This window comes from Oncorhynchus nerka, linkage group LG7 (assembly GCF_034236695.1).
Source record: "Oncorhynchus nerka isolate Pitt River linkage group LG7, Oner_Uvic_2.0, whole genome shotgun sequence".
NCBI lineage: Eukaryota > Metazoa > Chordata > Actinopteri > Salmoniformes > Salmonidae > Oncorhynchus > Oncorhynchus nerka.
Genome location: NC_088402.1, coordinates 57015737 through 57029792, shown reverse-complemented (window position 1 = coordinate 57029792; position 14056 = coordinate 57015737). Strand labels below are relative to the sequence as shown.

At 44.7% G+C, this 14056-nt stretch overlaps 1 protein-coding gene and 1 non-coding gene across 3 annotated transcripts in view; one reads left to right on the top strand and one right to left on the bottom strand.

The window, feature by feature from the left end:
- Positions 1 to 8290, top strand: part of LOC115132031 (paired box protein Pax-7-like) — a 62739-nt gene extending 54449 nt beyond the window's left edge. For both annotated transcript variants that reach the window (XM_065020657.1, XM_029664220.2), the window contains exons 8-9: positions 4269 to 4524; positions 7451 to 8290. In XM_065020657.1, the coding sequence (XP_064876729.1) occupies positions 4269 to 4524; positions 7451 to 7566 (372 nt within the window). In that variant the 3' untranslated portion in view covers positions 7567 to 8290. The remainder of the gene's footprint in view (positions 1 to 4268; positions 4525 to 7450) is intronic.
- Positions 8291 to 13456: 5166 nt separating this feature from the next.
- LOC115132882 (U7 small nuclear RNA) lies at positions 13457 to 13511 on the bottom strand. The gene has a single exon (XR_003864138.1). It is a non-coding gene; the product is annotated as a U7 small nuclear RNA (small nuclear RNA).
- Between the last annotated feature and the right edge of the window lie 545 nt (positions 13512 to 14056).

Below are 14056 nucleotides of genomic sequence, written 5' to 3'. Positions count from 1 at the left end.
ACTTCTCCGTTTACACGGCCGGAGGCTAGGGGGCTCAGAAGTTGAGAGAATTAATTACTTGTTTTATTATTATTTATAAAGTAATCTATCTGTGTGTGTGTGTGTGAGAGAGAGACAGACAGACAGAGAGTGGGAGGCAGGGAATGCCCTGAGGCAGTGTCCTTTAAACTAGGTCCTGGCTTACATTATCTCCCCTTCCAGAACTGGCACAGACAGCAGACAAATGAAAACTGAGCTAGTAAAGGGGATGTTTCCCAAAATGAGAGAGGGTGAGCGAGGAGGGGGAGGAGGAGGAGGAGGATGAAGGGGTAAGTAAGGGGGAGGGAAATAGAAGTGAGAAGGGTGGCGAGGGTTGAGAGGGTTGGAGAGCCACGGAGAGGAGCACATTGTTAAGAGAAGAGGGAAAGTTAAGTGTGTTTTTCGACCAGGGGGTATTTTTGCACCACTTCAGAGAAGCTTTGTCCCTCTCTCCCCCCTCCCTTCCTCTCTCTCTCCCCTTCTATCTCTCTCTCCCCTTCTCCCTCTCTCTGGCCTGATCGTGGTCTTTGAGTTGGAGAGTAGAGAGCCTGGGGATATTGTTTGTCAGCCTGGTTGATTGGCAAACGTTCCCTGCTTCCTCCCAGCAGTCCTATCAGATACTAAGAGGTTACACTCAAACATGTGGAAAGAATATAGATTTTTACTTAGTGACGGTGGTAGTGGAAGTGCAGGAAATAATAGATTACAACGGCAACCCATGGCCGAGGTCTGGACCTCACTGTGCCTACACTCCCCTCCACCAACCATCTCTGTCTCCACACACACACACACACACACACACACACACACACACACACACACACACACACACACACACACACACACACACACACACACACACACACACACACACACACACACACACACACACATACACACACACGCATGGAATGAACACAGGCAGTGTGGCTAGGATCACAGCAGATCGTGTCGCTACACTGTGTGGCTTCCACAACTGTAGAGAGAGCCAGTCACTCACATCCCAGAGACAGCCTTCCATTGACTGCAGTGCTGATAGAGGCTGGAGAGACCGAGCCGACAATATCTCACAACATCTCTCCATGAGTCTCACATAAAGGCTTCGCCTATAGCTCTTGCTGCACTCTCCAAATATTCCCCTACGAGTCGCCGATTTAATTGACGTCAATAAGGTTATGCTAAATATGAAGATTTGAATAATTTGGGCTTTCAGCGCCACAATGGGCTCACCATGGTGACAGAACGCTTACCCGCTGCCCTGAATAGAGGTGTCAGGCCCCCTTACCTCATCCCCCTCGTCCCCCACACGGAGGCTTTGACACCTCCCGGGTCGCCTCTACCCCACGTAGGGCTCTAAATCGCCTTCCTGGGGAGACTCAAGCCCCTTAAACGCTCCTCAGACACACACTAATGCCCTCACCGGGCGCTGGGGGAAATTCTGTCAAATGAAGGAGAAAATAACGGCCTGGGTCGGGCAGAAGAATGAGGATTGAGGATTACAGGTACTTTACTAAAAGAGTTCTTAACGTTTCGTTACGATGTGTCCATCTTGGAAAACTAATATAATGTAAAATGGAGAATTTCATACTTGGCCATCATTAATGACTTTTTCCTCTCTCCAGAAAGACTAAAAACTACGAGATAAAACATGTATATCGGCCTATAAATACACTATAACACCATTAAAAGAATTACCCCTTTTTTAAAAGGAGGGTGACATGACTGTTGAGGAAGTGTGCGTGGAATGTGGCGTGAATTCTAATTGGAACCACTAGATTTAGCATGGCGCTGATAGCATTGCGTTTAATTTAAGGGACAGATAAGAGAAGAGTGGAGGAGAATGGAACCGCAATGAAGCGCCTGTTAAGTCCCTCTCTCTGCCCTCCAGCCGCTTGCCTATCCTAGACCCCCTCGCAGAGTCCCCTGTCCCCATACACTCATGTTCCCTACACCCTACTCAGCTAGCACATAATGTATTGAGAACCATATGCTTCTTAGAGCATGGGAGAGCGCTTCTATTGGAATTTACTTCAGCGTAACGTTTGTTTACAGGTTTCCTCATGGTTCTCTTTCAAGTCATGTTCTCAGAACATTAAGAAAACGTTCCATAAAAACTACAAGAACACATTAGTAACGTTCATAGAACGTTCTAAGAATGTAATTTAAAAACATGCATTCCGTTCTCAGCATCAGCAAAACTATCTCTGTCCTCTATCTTGCATGATTAATGCCTAAGCAAATACATTTCCTTGTCCTATCTGTGCTTGGAGTTCAAAAACGTTAACCCAAACTAAGCTAGCAGTGTTATTAAAAGTCTTATTGTTTTCAGAACGATATTTAATTACCTTCAAATAACCTAGAATTTCCCTTCTCAGAACGTTAATAAAGCCTCCCAGGAAAACTTTCAGGGAACCATAGTAAAACATTCTCAGAACCTCCCTGGAATCTAAAAATGTATGTTCCCAGAATAGGTGAAATGTTCACTTCTTTTTCTCAGAACGTTCTAGAAAACCGGTCAGGAAACATATGGCTTCGTTCCCAGAACCAATGACAAGGTAAAAATCTGTCGTTCTGCACCTGAGCAAGGCAGTTAACCCACTGTTCCCCGGGCACCGAAGACGTGGAAGTCGATTATGGCAGCCCCCCGCACCTCTCTGATTCAGGTTGAGGTTTAAATGCGGGAGACACATTTCAGTTGAATGCATTCAGTTGGTCAACTGGCTAGGTATCCCCCTTTCCATCTCCCTTTCCAATGGAAAACCAAAAACATACGTTCCCACAACATCCAATGAATCAAATGTGCTAGCTGGGTATGTAGTGTACCCTTGTCCCCTTACACCCTACATGTAGTGCAACCTTGTTCCCTACACCTACGGTGTGTACCATTGTCTCTTATGTCTCTTATGTTATGTACCCCTCTCCCCTACATCATATGCACTTGTTTGTGCACACGTAAATGCATGAAAGTGTGAGTGTCTGTGTGTGCACTTTGAAGGGCTGATACATCTGTCCTGGTCTTGGTACAGTAGCTGGTGACCTCGCCCTCCTTCAGGGACCTCCTGTGGCCCTTATTTAAAACAGACAGGTTCTGGGTTGGGCTGAGGCTGCATGTGGGCTTGATTGTGTGGCCCGCTCTATTACTGGCTAATTGGTTTAGCAGCAGGAGTGTAAAGGAGCCAAAGGGCACTAGAGCGTAGCAGAGACTCAACAGGAACCTGATGTTGTAGCTAGAGGAGGCTCAGAGTGTGTGTGTGTTTATTTTGTATTGTGTGCCTTTCCCTCCATTTATCCATGCACTTCTCCCCATTCCCATCTTAGCTTGTCGACATACTCTAATGTCAAGTTTAGTTCAAACAGCTGGGTTGTTGTGTGTGTGTGTGTGTGTGTGTGTGTGTGTGTGTGTGTGTGTGTGTGTGTGTGTGTGTGTGTGTGTGTGTGTGTGTGTGTGTGTGTGTGTGTGTGTGTGTGTTCTACCCCTCATCATGTTTGGCACATTGAAAACAAATATTCTGATCTCCAGTACACTTGTTTGGTTCTACTGAACTGTACATTCTTATTACACCAGAGTGTTTCATAATCCCGATCCCCAATAAACAGGTCGTTTCTCTCAGCCCGCTGACCCTTGCATTCTTACTTTGATTGTGATGATCACCATGTTCCTTATATACTATACTACTTTTATAGGGTGCCATTTCAGAATGTCTTTTCATGACCAGGCAGCACTGGAGGTTTGGCATGTCATCACCTACAGTGTGTTATCTGTGCCGATCAAAGCTGAAGGAAGACATAGCTGCTGTGTCTGTCTGCTGAAGTCTCCAGAGGCATCTAATGGAGACTCCTTAGGATCTTATTTAAACAGTGTGAATCATTCATGAGCTCTGGGAGACAGAGCTGCTCTGGGAGAGCTGCAGGGGCTACTACAGATTAGGAGGGCTCCCCAAGCGCTTGTTGTGGAGCAGGCCCCGGGACGAGAGGTGTCTGCCTCTGCCAAGAGAACCCCCCCCCCATCTTTATCTTCATCTCTACATCTCTTTCTTTGCCCACCCTCCTCTTGCTAGTGTCAAAAGGAACACTGCTTGCCTCAACGTTAGTTCAGTCATCCACTTAATAACTCCCAATATTATAGACTGAGCAACTCTCTATATTTTGTCAAGTTTGTTATGCAATAGTTGAACCCTTTGCCTATATATACTGTACCATTGATCCACAGCACACTGACTGAGTTTCTCCCCCCTTCCCCCATCCCCCAGGTGATGAGCATTCTGAGTAACCCCAGCGGCGTGCCCTCACAGTCCCAGCATGACTTCTCCATCTCGCCCCTCCACGGCAGCCTGGAGTCGTCCAACTCCATCTCGGCCAGCTGCAGCCAGCGCTCCTCAGACCAGTCCATCAAGACGGTGGACAGCATGGCCTCCTCCCAGTCCTACTGCCCTCCCACCTACAGCACCACCAGCTACAGTGTGGACCCTGTTACGGCCGGCTACCAGTACAGCCAATACGGACAGAGTGAGTTGTGGGTTACTAGGGGTAACGACATGCAGGGGCTTTAGGATACGTGTCGTTTGAGAGACACCGTCACCTCTTCTGTTGTAGCGCAAGACATGACGTGCCTGACAGCTATAGTCTTGTGCCATTAAAATGGCTAGGTGTGTATCAAATCAAATCAAATTGTATTGGTCACACGCACATGGCTAGCAGATGTTATTGCGAGTGTGGCGAAATGCTTGTGCTTCTAGTTCTGACAGTGCTGTAATATCTAACAAGTAATCTAAAAAAATCCACAACAACTACCCAATACACACAAATCTAAGTAAAGGGATGGAATAAGAATATATACATATAAATATATGGTTGAGCGATGACCGAGCGGCATAGGAAAGATGCAATAGATGGTATAAAATACAGTATATACATATGAGGTGAGTAATGCAATACATGTGTGTGTGTGTTTGTGTACGCCTCCGTGGGTACACACCCATCTAATGGAAGAGGTTTGGAGTGTGTGTGTGTTTGATTAGCTTTTATTTAAGATGTGTAGCCTGGGTGACAGGAGAAAAGAGCTTCCCTTCGAGGGTGAACAAGTATTTACCCCCTTTCTGATATTCTCTATTTTTGCTATCAGATAAAGGGAACCAGAGCTTACAAATAACACAAACATGGTATACTTATTTTATTTATTTAATTAACAAATCAAATCAAATGTATTTATATAGCCCTTCTTACATCAGCTGATATATCAAAGTGCTGTACAGAAACCCAGCCTAAAACCCCAAACAGCAAGCAATGCAGGTGTAGAAGCACGGTGGCTACGAAAAACTCCCTAGAAAGGCCAAAACCTAGGAAGAAACCTAGAGAGGAACCAGGCTATGAGGGGTGGCCAGTCCTCAAAGTTATGCAACATCCATTTTCCTTATGTGAAAAAGTAATGGCCCCCTTACACTCAATAACTGGTTGTGCCACCTTTAGCTGCAATGACACCAACCAAACGCTTCCTGTAGTTGTTGATCAGTCTCTCATGTCGCTGTAGACTTGATTGTGTGTTTTGGATCATTGTCTTGCTTCATGACCCAGCTGCGCTTCAGCTCGCAGACGGATGGCCTGACATTCTCCTGTAGAATTCTCTGATACAGAGCAAAATTCATGGTTCCTTCTATTAAGGCACGTCGTCCAGGTCCTGAGGCAGCAAAGCATCCCCAAACCATCACACTACCACCACTATGCTTGACTGTTGGTATGAGGTTCTTACTGTGGAATGCGGTGCTTGGTTTTGCCAGGCATAATTACTTTTTCACACAGGGGAATTGCATAACTTTGTTAATTAAATTACATACGTATACCATTTTAGTGTTGTTTGTAAACTCGGGTTCCTTTTATCTAATATTAGGTTTTGCTTGAAGATCTGATAACAAAAATAGAGAAAATCAGGAAGGATGCAAATACTTGTTCACGGCACTGTAGGTCTCCCCCCCCCCCCCCCCCCACACACACACACACATACACATACAGATACACAAACACACGTACGCACACACCACACACACACACACACACACACACATACGCACACACATTCCCTCCCCAGCTGTCAGGGTGACGGACAGGTCGGCAGACGTCCTCCACGCCCACAGGTGTGCCTCTCCTACCGTTACACCTCTACTCCTGACAGCTTCCTTTCTCTACTTACCGTCAGCCCCGTCAACACCCCCGACAGCAGTCTGGCACGGTCTACAGTAAGACGCACACAAGCGCACACAGACACACACACATACTGTGCCTCTCTCCTGTCACACCCTCTCCACTTCCTCCTCTTTTGACAAAAGAAGGGGTTCAAATCACCTGCAGCGGGGAGGAGCATCAGAAAGAGCGACAGACTAGACATGTTTATAAAAAAGAAGGAAAGACGGGCCAATAAGCCCTAATGCCAGCATGCTAATATCCACCTTCAGCAGCCTGTCTGTGTCATGTCTAAGGCTGTATAAGCTGGCCTCTGGTTGGCTCCTTTGTTCGGCGATGACACATCTTCTCCTAATATCAGTCATTTGAATTGGACACAATCTCAAAAGAGCCAATTGAGGCACGCACATAGGACAGATGGAGACGCAGACATCAATGCCGACGTGCACACAGCAAAGACAGACAGACAGACAGAGCTACACACAATCTATTTCTACCTGCACGTTCCGTAACGTTGCTCCCTACGTGGCCCATCACTAGGATGGAGGGTTAAATGGAGGGCTTCCTTAGTCTTGCCCCCTTGTTCCTTCCTAGTTCTCCTGTCCTCTGTTTGTCCCCCCTGACGCCCAGCCCTGCGGCCCATTGGCTACACCTCTGCCCCAACCAATCAGCCTCTCCTAATGTCTTTTTAGCTTGTGTGGGGAAATTGAAACAGTGTGAGGTGTGAGCTAGATCAATACCCAGCCCCTGGGTTGTCATGGGGGAATGTAGGTAGTTGGGGTTTGACCCCATGATCCAGTGTCTGCCCGCAGGTGAGAGTATACACGTGTTCCTGATAAAGTTCTATTCTAGTATTCGGTCAGTCAATTCAGGAGATCAGAGATCCGTCCAGTCACAGCCCTGCCTGGTTGGATGACTGGCCGAACCCTGGGGGCCGGGTTAGTTAGTTAGTCACACCGTGGCCGTGTTGAACAGGATGTGTGTTTTGAATGGGACACACACATGCACACACACACAAATGTTTGTCTCTGTAACACGCATACACATGCACGTACACACAAATGGGTAGTGACTATAGAGAAACCATTTGCAGGCGGGGAACCAAAGGAAGCCCCAGGTTACTGCAAATGTATTTGTAAAAATCTCGATAAAATCAAACATGATTGATTGCTTGATTTAATTGTATTCATTCATTATGACGGTGTCTTTTCACAGTAGGCTAAGTACGTGTGTATTTGTCCTGTGCTTCCATCGGCAGCTGCTGTGGACTACCTGGCGAAGAACGTGAGCCTGTCCAGCCAGCGGAGGATGAAGCTGGGAGACCACTCAGCCGTCCTGGGACTACTCCAGGTGGAGACGGGACAGGCCTACTAGATTAGTCGCACTACAGTCCCCCATCTCCCCCACACTAGCCCCTTGACCTGCTACCGGCACCTCTCCCTCACCCCTATCTCTCTCACCGCCACCGCCACCTCCATCACCAACGGGAGTTCCAGAAGTGTGTGTGTGTGTGTGTGTGTGTGTGTGTATGTGCAGACGTGTTTCTGTTTTTGTGTGTGTTTGTGGGAGAGAGACAAGACAGAAGATCAAAGCACTTGTAGTCTCGAAGAGAGAAATGGACTGAAATTGAAGCAGCCATTCCAGAAGGAGGAGCAGGGAGCTGTAGCTACAGTCTCTTTCCACTGTTCAACCATTTCACAATTCCTCCTCTCATCCTCAACCAAGAGACCCTTACAGGGCTATGGCGAGCTAGAGGGGAATGAGCTCCTACTGTCTTGGGCCCCATATTGAAATGGCCTGCCCGACCTACGCTACCAAGAGTTAACACATGCAGGCCGAACAAGTGTAGCTTATCTTTCATTCCCAAGTTTTTGGACCAGGTCATTTGTTACGGTACTTAGCTACTGGTGTTATAATTCTATTTGTCATTATAACTGTGGCTGTTCCTATTGCTGTTCAAAATTATAATTATTGTTACAATGTTGTTTACTTTCCATCTTGTCAAAGATTTCATTGGCGTTTGCTGGTATTATTTGAACAGATGATTTGGAGGAGCTTACAGAGAAAGATGGGAGGGGGGTGAAAGAGAGGGAGGAGGAGCTTACAGAGAAAGATGGGAGGGGGGTGAAAGAGAGGGAGGAGGGGCTTACGGAGAAAGATGGGAGGGGGTGAAAGAGAGGGAGGAGGGGCTTACGGAGAAAGATGGGAGGGGGTGAAAGAGAGGGAGGAGGGGCTTACGGAGAAAGATGGGAGGGGGTGAAAGAGAGGGAGGAGGGGCTTACGGAGAAAGAAGGGAGGGGGTGAAAGAGAGAGAGAAAGAGAGGGAGGAGGGGCTTACGAAGAAAGAAGGGAGGGGGTGAAAAGAGAGAGAGAAAGAGAGGGAGGAGGGGCTTACGAAGAAAGAAGGGAGGGGGTGAAAGAGAGAGAGAAAGAGAGGGAGGAGGGGCTTACGAAGAAAGAAGGGAGGGGGTGAAAGAGAGAGAGAAAGAGAGGGAGGAGGGGCTTACGGAGAAAGAAGGGAGGGGGTGAAAGAGAGAGAGAAAGAGAGGGAGGAGGGGCTTACGAAGAAAGAAGGGAGGGGGTGAAAGAGAGAGAGAAAGAGAGGGAGGAGGGGCTTACGAAGAAAGAAGGGAGGGGGTGAAAGAGAGAGAGAAAGAGAGGGAGGAGGGGCTTACGGAGAAAGAAGGGAGGGGGTGAAAGAGAGAGAGAAAGAGAGGGAGGAGGGGCTTACGAAGAAAGAAGGGAGGGGGTGAAAGAGAGAGAGAAAGAGAGGGAGGAGGGGCTTACGAAGAAAGAAGGGAGGGGGTGAAAGAGAGAGAGAAAGAGAGGGAGGAGGGGCTTACGAAGAAAGAAGGGAGGGGGAGAAAGAGAGAGAGAAAGAGAGGGAGGAGGGGCTTACGAAGAAAGAAGGGAGGGGGGTGAAAGAGAGAGAGAAAGAGAGGGAGGAGGGGCTTACGAAGAAAGAAGGGAGGGGGTGAAAGAGAGAGAGAAAGAGAGGGAGGAGGGGCTTACGAAGAAAGAAGGGAGGGGGAGAAAGAGAGAGAGAAAGAGAGGGAGGAGGGGCTTACGAAGAAAGAAGGGAGGGGGTGAAAGAGAGAGAGAAAGAGAGGGAGGAGGGGCTTACGAAGAAAGAAGGGAGGGGGTGAAAGAGAGAGAGAAAGAGAGGGAGGAGGGGCTTACGAAGAAAGAAGGGAGGGGGAGAAAGAGAGAGAGAAAGAGAGGGAGGAGGGGCTTACGAAGAAAGAAGGGAGGGGGAGAAAGAGAGAGAGGGAGGAGGGGCTTACGAAGAAAGAAGGGAGGGGGGAGAAAGAGAGAGAGAAAGAGAGGGAGGAGGGGCTTACGAAGAAAGAAGGGAGGGGGGAGAAAGAGAGAGAGAAAGAGAGGGAGGAGGGGCTTACGGAGAAAGAAGGGAGGGGGGAGAAAGAGAGAGAGAAAGAGAGGGAGGAGGGGCTTACGGAGAAAGAAGAGAGTGGGGAGAAAGAGAGGGAGAAAGTTGAGAAGGTCTGATAGCAGCTTGCTACTGAAGCCTCTCATGTCATGGATTTTGACCTTCCCACTCTAATCTCGTGCCCGACATTTCTAAAGGAACTTAAAGGCTACTCTGTGGGACGTTGAGCTCCTCAGAATCATCTGGGAATGAACGGCCAATGGGAAACTCTTAATTCCAGAGGTCCGCTTCACCCAGCCTCCCCCAGGCATTGATTGGCTACAGGGACCAGAGGATTGTTTTGAGGGGAAGAAAATGTTCAATGTTCAAGGACATCCATGTGTTTAGCTAACGCTAGGTCAATCATTACTTGCCATTACCATTTCGAGGTTGTTTGGAGGTCTTTTCATGGGTAGTGGCGGTTTTAGTGTGTCATACTTAATGTATGTGTGTCTTACAAAATTATGACCAATATATTTGCATTATTTCTCTCTAAAACAAGAGTGGTGCAGCATTCCAAAATCACAAAGTACTTGAACTATGGAAATTCATTCTATTTTTTTTATTTTACATTATTTTGTTTGAAAACCATTCCAAGATATGACAGTTTGTATTGAATATTTGTGCCATACAAACTGTTTTATTATCTGCATCTCACATTATGCATCCCAGAAAATGACTCTAAGTTCTTAAAAGGTATAGTATTCACATCAGTCTGATATAATATGAAATAGCCCCCCAATACATAACAGATGTAAAATAAAACGTAAATATTAAAGCTGTAGAATCTGATCGTACTGGAACCAACCATATTCTGGTTAAGTAAAAAAAAAAAACAGTGAATATTTCATTCAAAATCTGATTGTGTATGGTTTGTTTATATGAAAACATGTTTTGTACTAAAACATATCAATGATGATTATGAGTTGAGATGGTTGAGAAGACATTGATGGTTGAGTGAATGCTGCATCTCTTGAAGTCTTACAATGTATATTTGTGTTACATTCCTGAATATTTGTTTGTTTCATTTGCTCCTTTTACTATGTTGTATTGATGTAAAAAAAAAAAAAAAATACAGATTGTATTTTAGCTTTTGCTCTTAAAAATGATTGATGAAAATGAACAATACCACTTAATTCACCAATTTCTGTAACTGGAAAATATGGATGTTAACCAATATCCACTGATCAAGAGAACAGCTGAGACATTTTCACATGAAAAAGTGTATCAGAGCAGGAATATTGAATTGGAACTCAGACCTGAGAGAAAAAAAGTCATTATTCACATTTACATTCCTATTGGAAGTTGATTCTTCCCCCATTTTAACAGACGTTCCCCTCCTGTTGGGACCAATGGATTGTTCCTGTCAACCCTCACAGACAACATCTTACGTTTCCCCCACTTACCTATCTCTTCCTGGGGCATAACATGAGGCGCGGACACTGACCCTTGAACTTTCTGTGGGGTTTCATGGCCTCATATGCTCATTTTGGACACACACATACCTGAATGACTTTCCAGGACCTTAAAGGGATACTTCGAGATTTTGGCAATGATGCCCTTTGTTTACTTCCCCAAAGTCAGATGAAATTGTGGATACCTTTCATTAATGTTTCTGTGTCCAATATGAAGGAAGTTAGAGGTAGTATTGTGAACCATTGCTAACTAGCGTTAGCACAATGACTGGGAGTCTATGGGTATCTGCTAGCATGACTTCCAGCCATTGCACTAACGCTACTTAGCAATTCCACTAGAGCAATTTAGCAACTTCCTTCAAACAGCACACAGAGCCATAAAAATGGTATCCACGAGTTCATCTGACCCCTGGGAAGTAGATCATTGCCAAAATCCTTGAAGTATCATACCCTCTCATCCAAACCAGTCCAATCAGTATTTTCAGGAAACCCACACAGACTTTATGGCTGCTGTGCCAATCAGTGCTCCCCACAACCCTTCCAATTTGTGTATTTTCTACGAAAAGAAACAGAGAAAAAAGAAACACGTCCCTGACCTCCCCCTCTACACCAGTTGCCCCCCGCCTCCCGCCTACCTGTAGTTTTTTTTTACTCTTGCTTTATTCTATTTCTGTTCAGCATGTGTGTATATTACCATGGCATAATTTATTCTACTGTATGAAGTATTAGAGTAGTGGGAAACTTGTATTGGCATTTACTACCCTCAGCCTGTTGGTGTGTTGACTGTAACACTGGCGTAACTGTTATCAATTAAAGCTCTAAAACTGGACCAAGACCACTGCTTGGTCGACTCTTTTATTTCACTGTCCTTTCTACTTATTTAGTACTTTATACAGTACCTAAGTACCATACATTTGTATAAGTACTGCTGTATATTTCATATGGGATCTGGTTCTGGTTTACTGTGATCAAATAGTGTTGACCTCTGCTTCTCAAATATACTGTTATTTTCCCCATTATAATCAAATCTTTAATCGTAATAGGCAGAATAGAAGAGCAATTTAATGCAGGCGTTTTACATTCAGAAATTCACATTAGCTCATAGGACAAAATACCCGATCATAATATCCCCTTTCTACTACATTCCAGAAAGCTTTGATGTCAAGTACATCTATAAAGTAACAGTGATCAGTGATTTAAGATCCCAAGAATCCCCGTTTGTACAATCCAGAGTTGAATGAGCCAGTGTTACCAGGGGCATCACTACAGCGGGGACTTTCTTCGTGACCTCACAGAGGAGGCAGTATGGGGATGTTAGGCCCTCGGGGCATTGGGGCCCTCGTTATGTGTCGGTCCCCAGTAAGACTAGCTGTCGCCATTGGTGTCGGCTAATGGGGAGCCTAGCACATCAAATCAAATCAAATTCTCAGACCCGGGCCCATATAGACAAAGCATCTTAGAGTAGGAAATTGGGGCTGAGAATGGAAACATTTTACTCCTACTGTTATGGGTCAAAATAAAACCTTATGCACGAGCCTCTTTAGTTTAGATTTAGGAGAGCTGTCCAAACCAGTTGAGAGTTACCAGGAGTTGTCTTGATAATAGAAAAAGGCTGTGTGTTTTGTGCCACATGCAATTGCTTTGGAGTTGTTAAAATAATGTTTTGCACTTGTGACAAGCACTTGTGACATATTTCACATGATATGCCTAAATACTTAGAACCACTAGCTAGGCTAATCAGTATCACACGTTTTTCTTTCGATTATTTATTTAACACACATCATGTTATTTCAAGTGATCCTTTTGGAGTCCAATATCACATCATCATCATCATGTTAACAAATAGGTTGTGACTTGATGCCTACTGTGCCAAAGCAATTTAGAGTTGTTAAACTGAAGTGACGAGAGTGACGAGTGTAATATAACGGTAATATTATTTTTAAAAATCCACTTTTAACAACTATCAGAATTTGTTAAAAAAAAAAAGGTTAAGCATGCCAACAAATTGATCTTATCAGGCGAAAATGATATCAAACATTTTTACCATTGCATCTTTTAATGGTTGTCTAAAGCTTGCTATAGCTGGCGATGACTCATCATAATTGGTTATTCCCCATCACCCACATGGAAAAATAATATAGTGTATACTATGGTAGGAATACTATAGTGTTCACTGTAGTGTTTTTGGAGGACTTTACTGTAGTATTCACTAAAGTGTTTCTGCAGTCTTTCAGCCCGCAAAAACACTACAGCGAATACTGTAGTATTTACACTTGACTATAGTATAAATACTGTAGTCTGAAAAAGAGTAGAATATAGCATAGCAATAACTGTAGTGTTTTTGCAAACTATAGTGTACTGTAGTACTTACTGTAGTGTTTTTGGGGACATTTTTGAAATATTATCTTTGATATAGAGGTGGGGGGGCATTCTCCTTGAGGATACCTACTGGAGAAATACTAAAAGAGCAAATGTTCCATATCTTGTAGGTAGAACTGGGTTCTGAACAGAGTTAAGCACTTTTGCTCTTTCCTAAAACCACAGGGAACACAATCTATTGTCTAAATATTGGCATGTAGGTTTCTCACTTATGGGTGGCACAAATTGGGATATGGGGGAGGGGGATTGGCAGGATATATGCAAATTGAATAATGTGGTATTTACTAGAGTTTCTTTGGACTGTAGTGCTTTTGCAGACATTTCTGTAGTATTTACTACAGTGTTTTTTTGTGTGGATAATCCTGTAGTATTTACTATAGTATTCTACAGTACAGTTCAAAATTCTATACAAAGCACTATACATGATCGAGGGATACTACAGTGTGTAGAATAGTATTTTACAGTATACTACAGAATTCTATAGTAAGTACTGTAGCATTCTATAGTAAACTGTAGTATTTTTTATGTGGGCATATGCAACAATGTCAATGAGCATCATCACTATCTTTCCTTTGAGGTACCTCAAACTGCCGTGATTACCAGCTGAGATAACATTTTATGAATTGATTTTACTCCTGTCTGA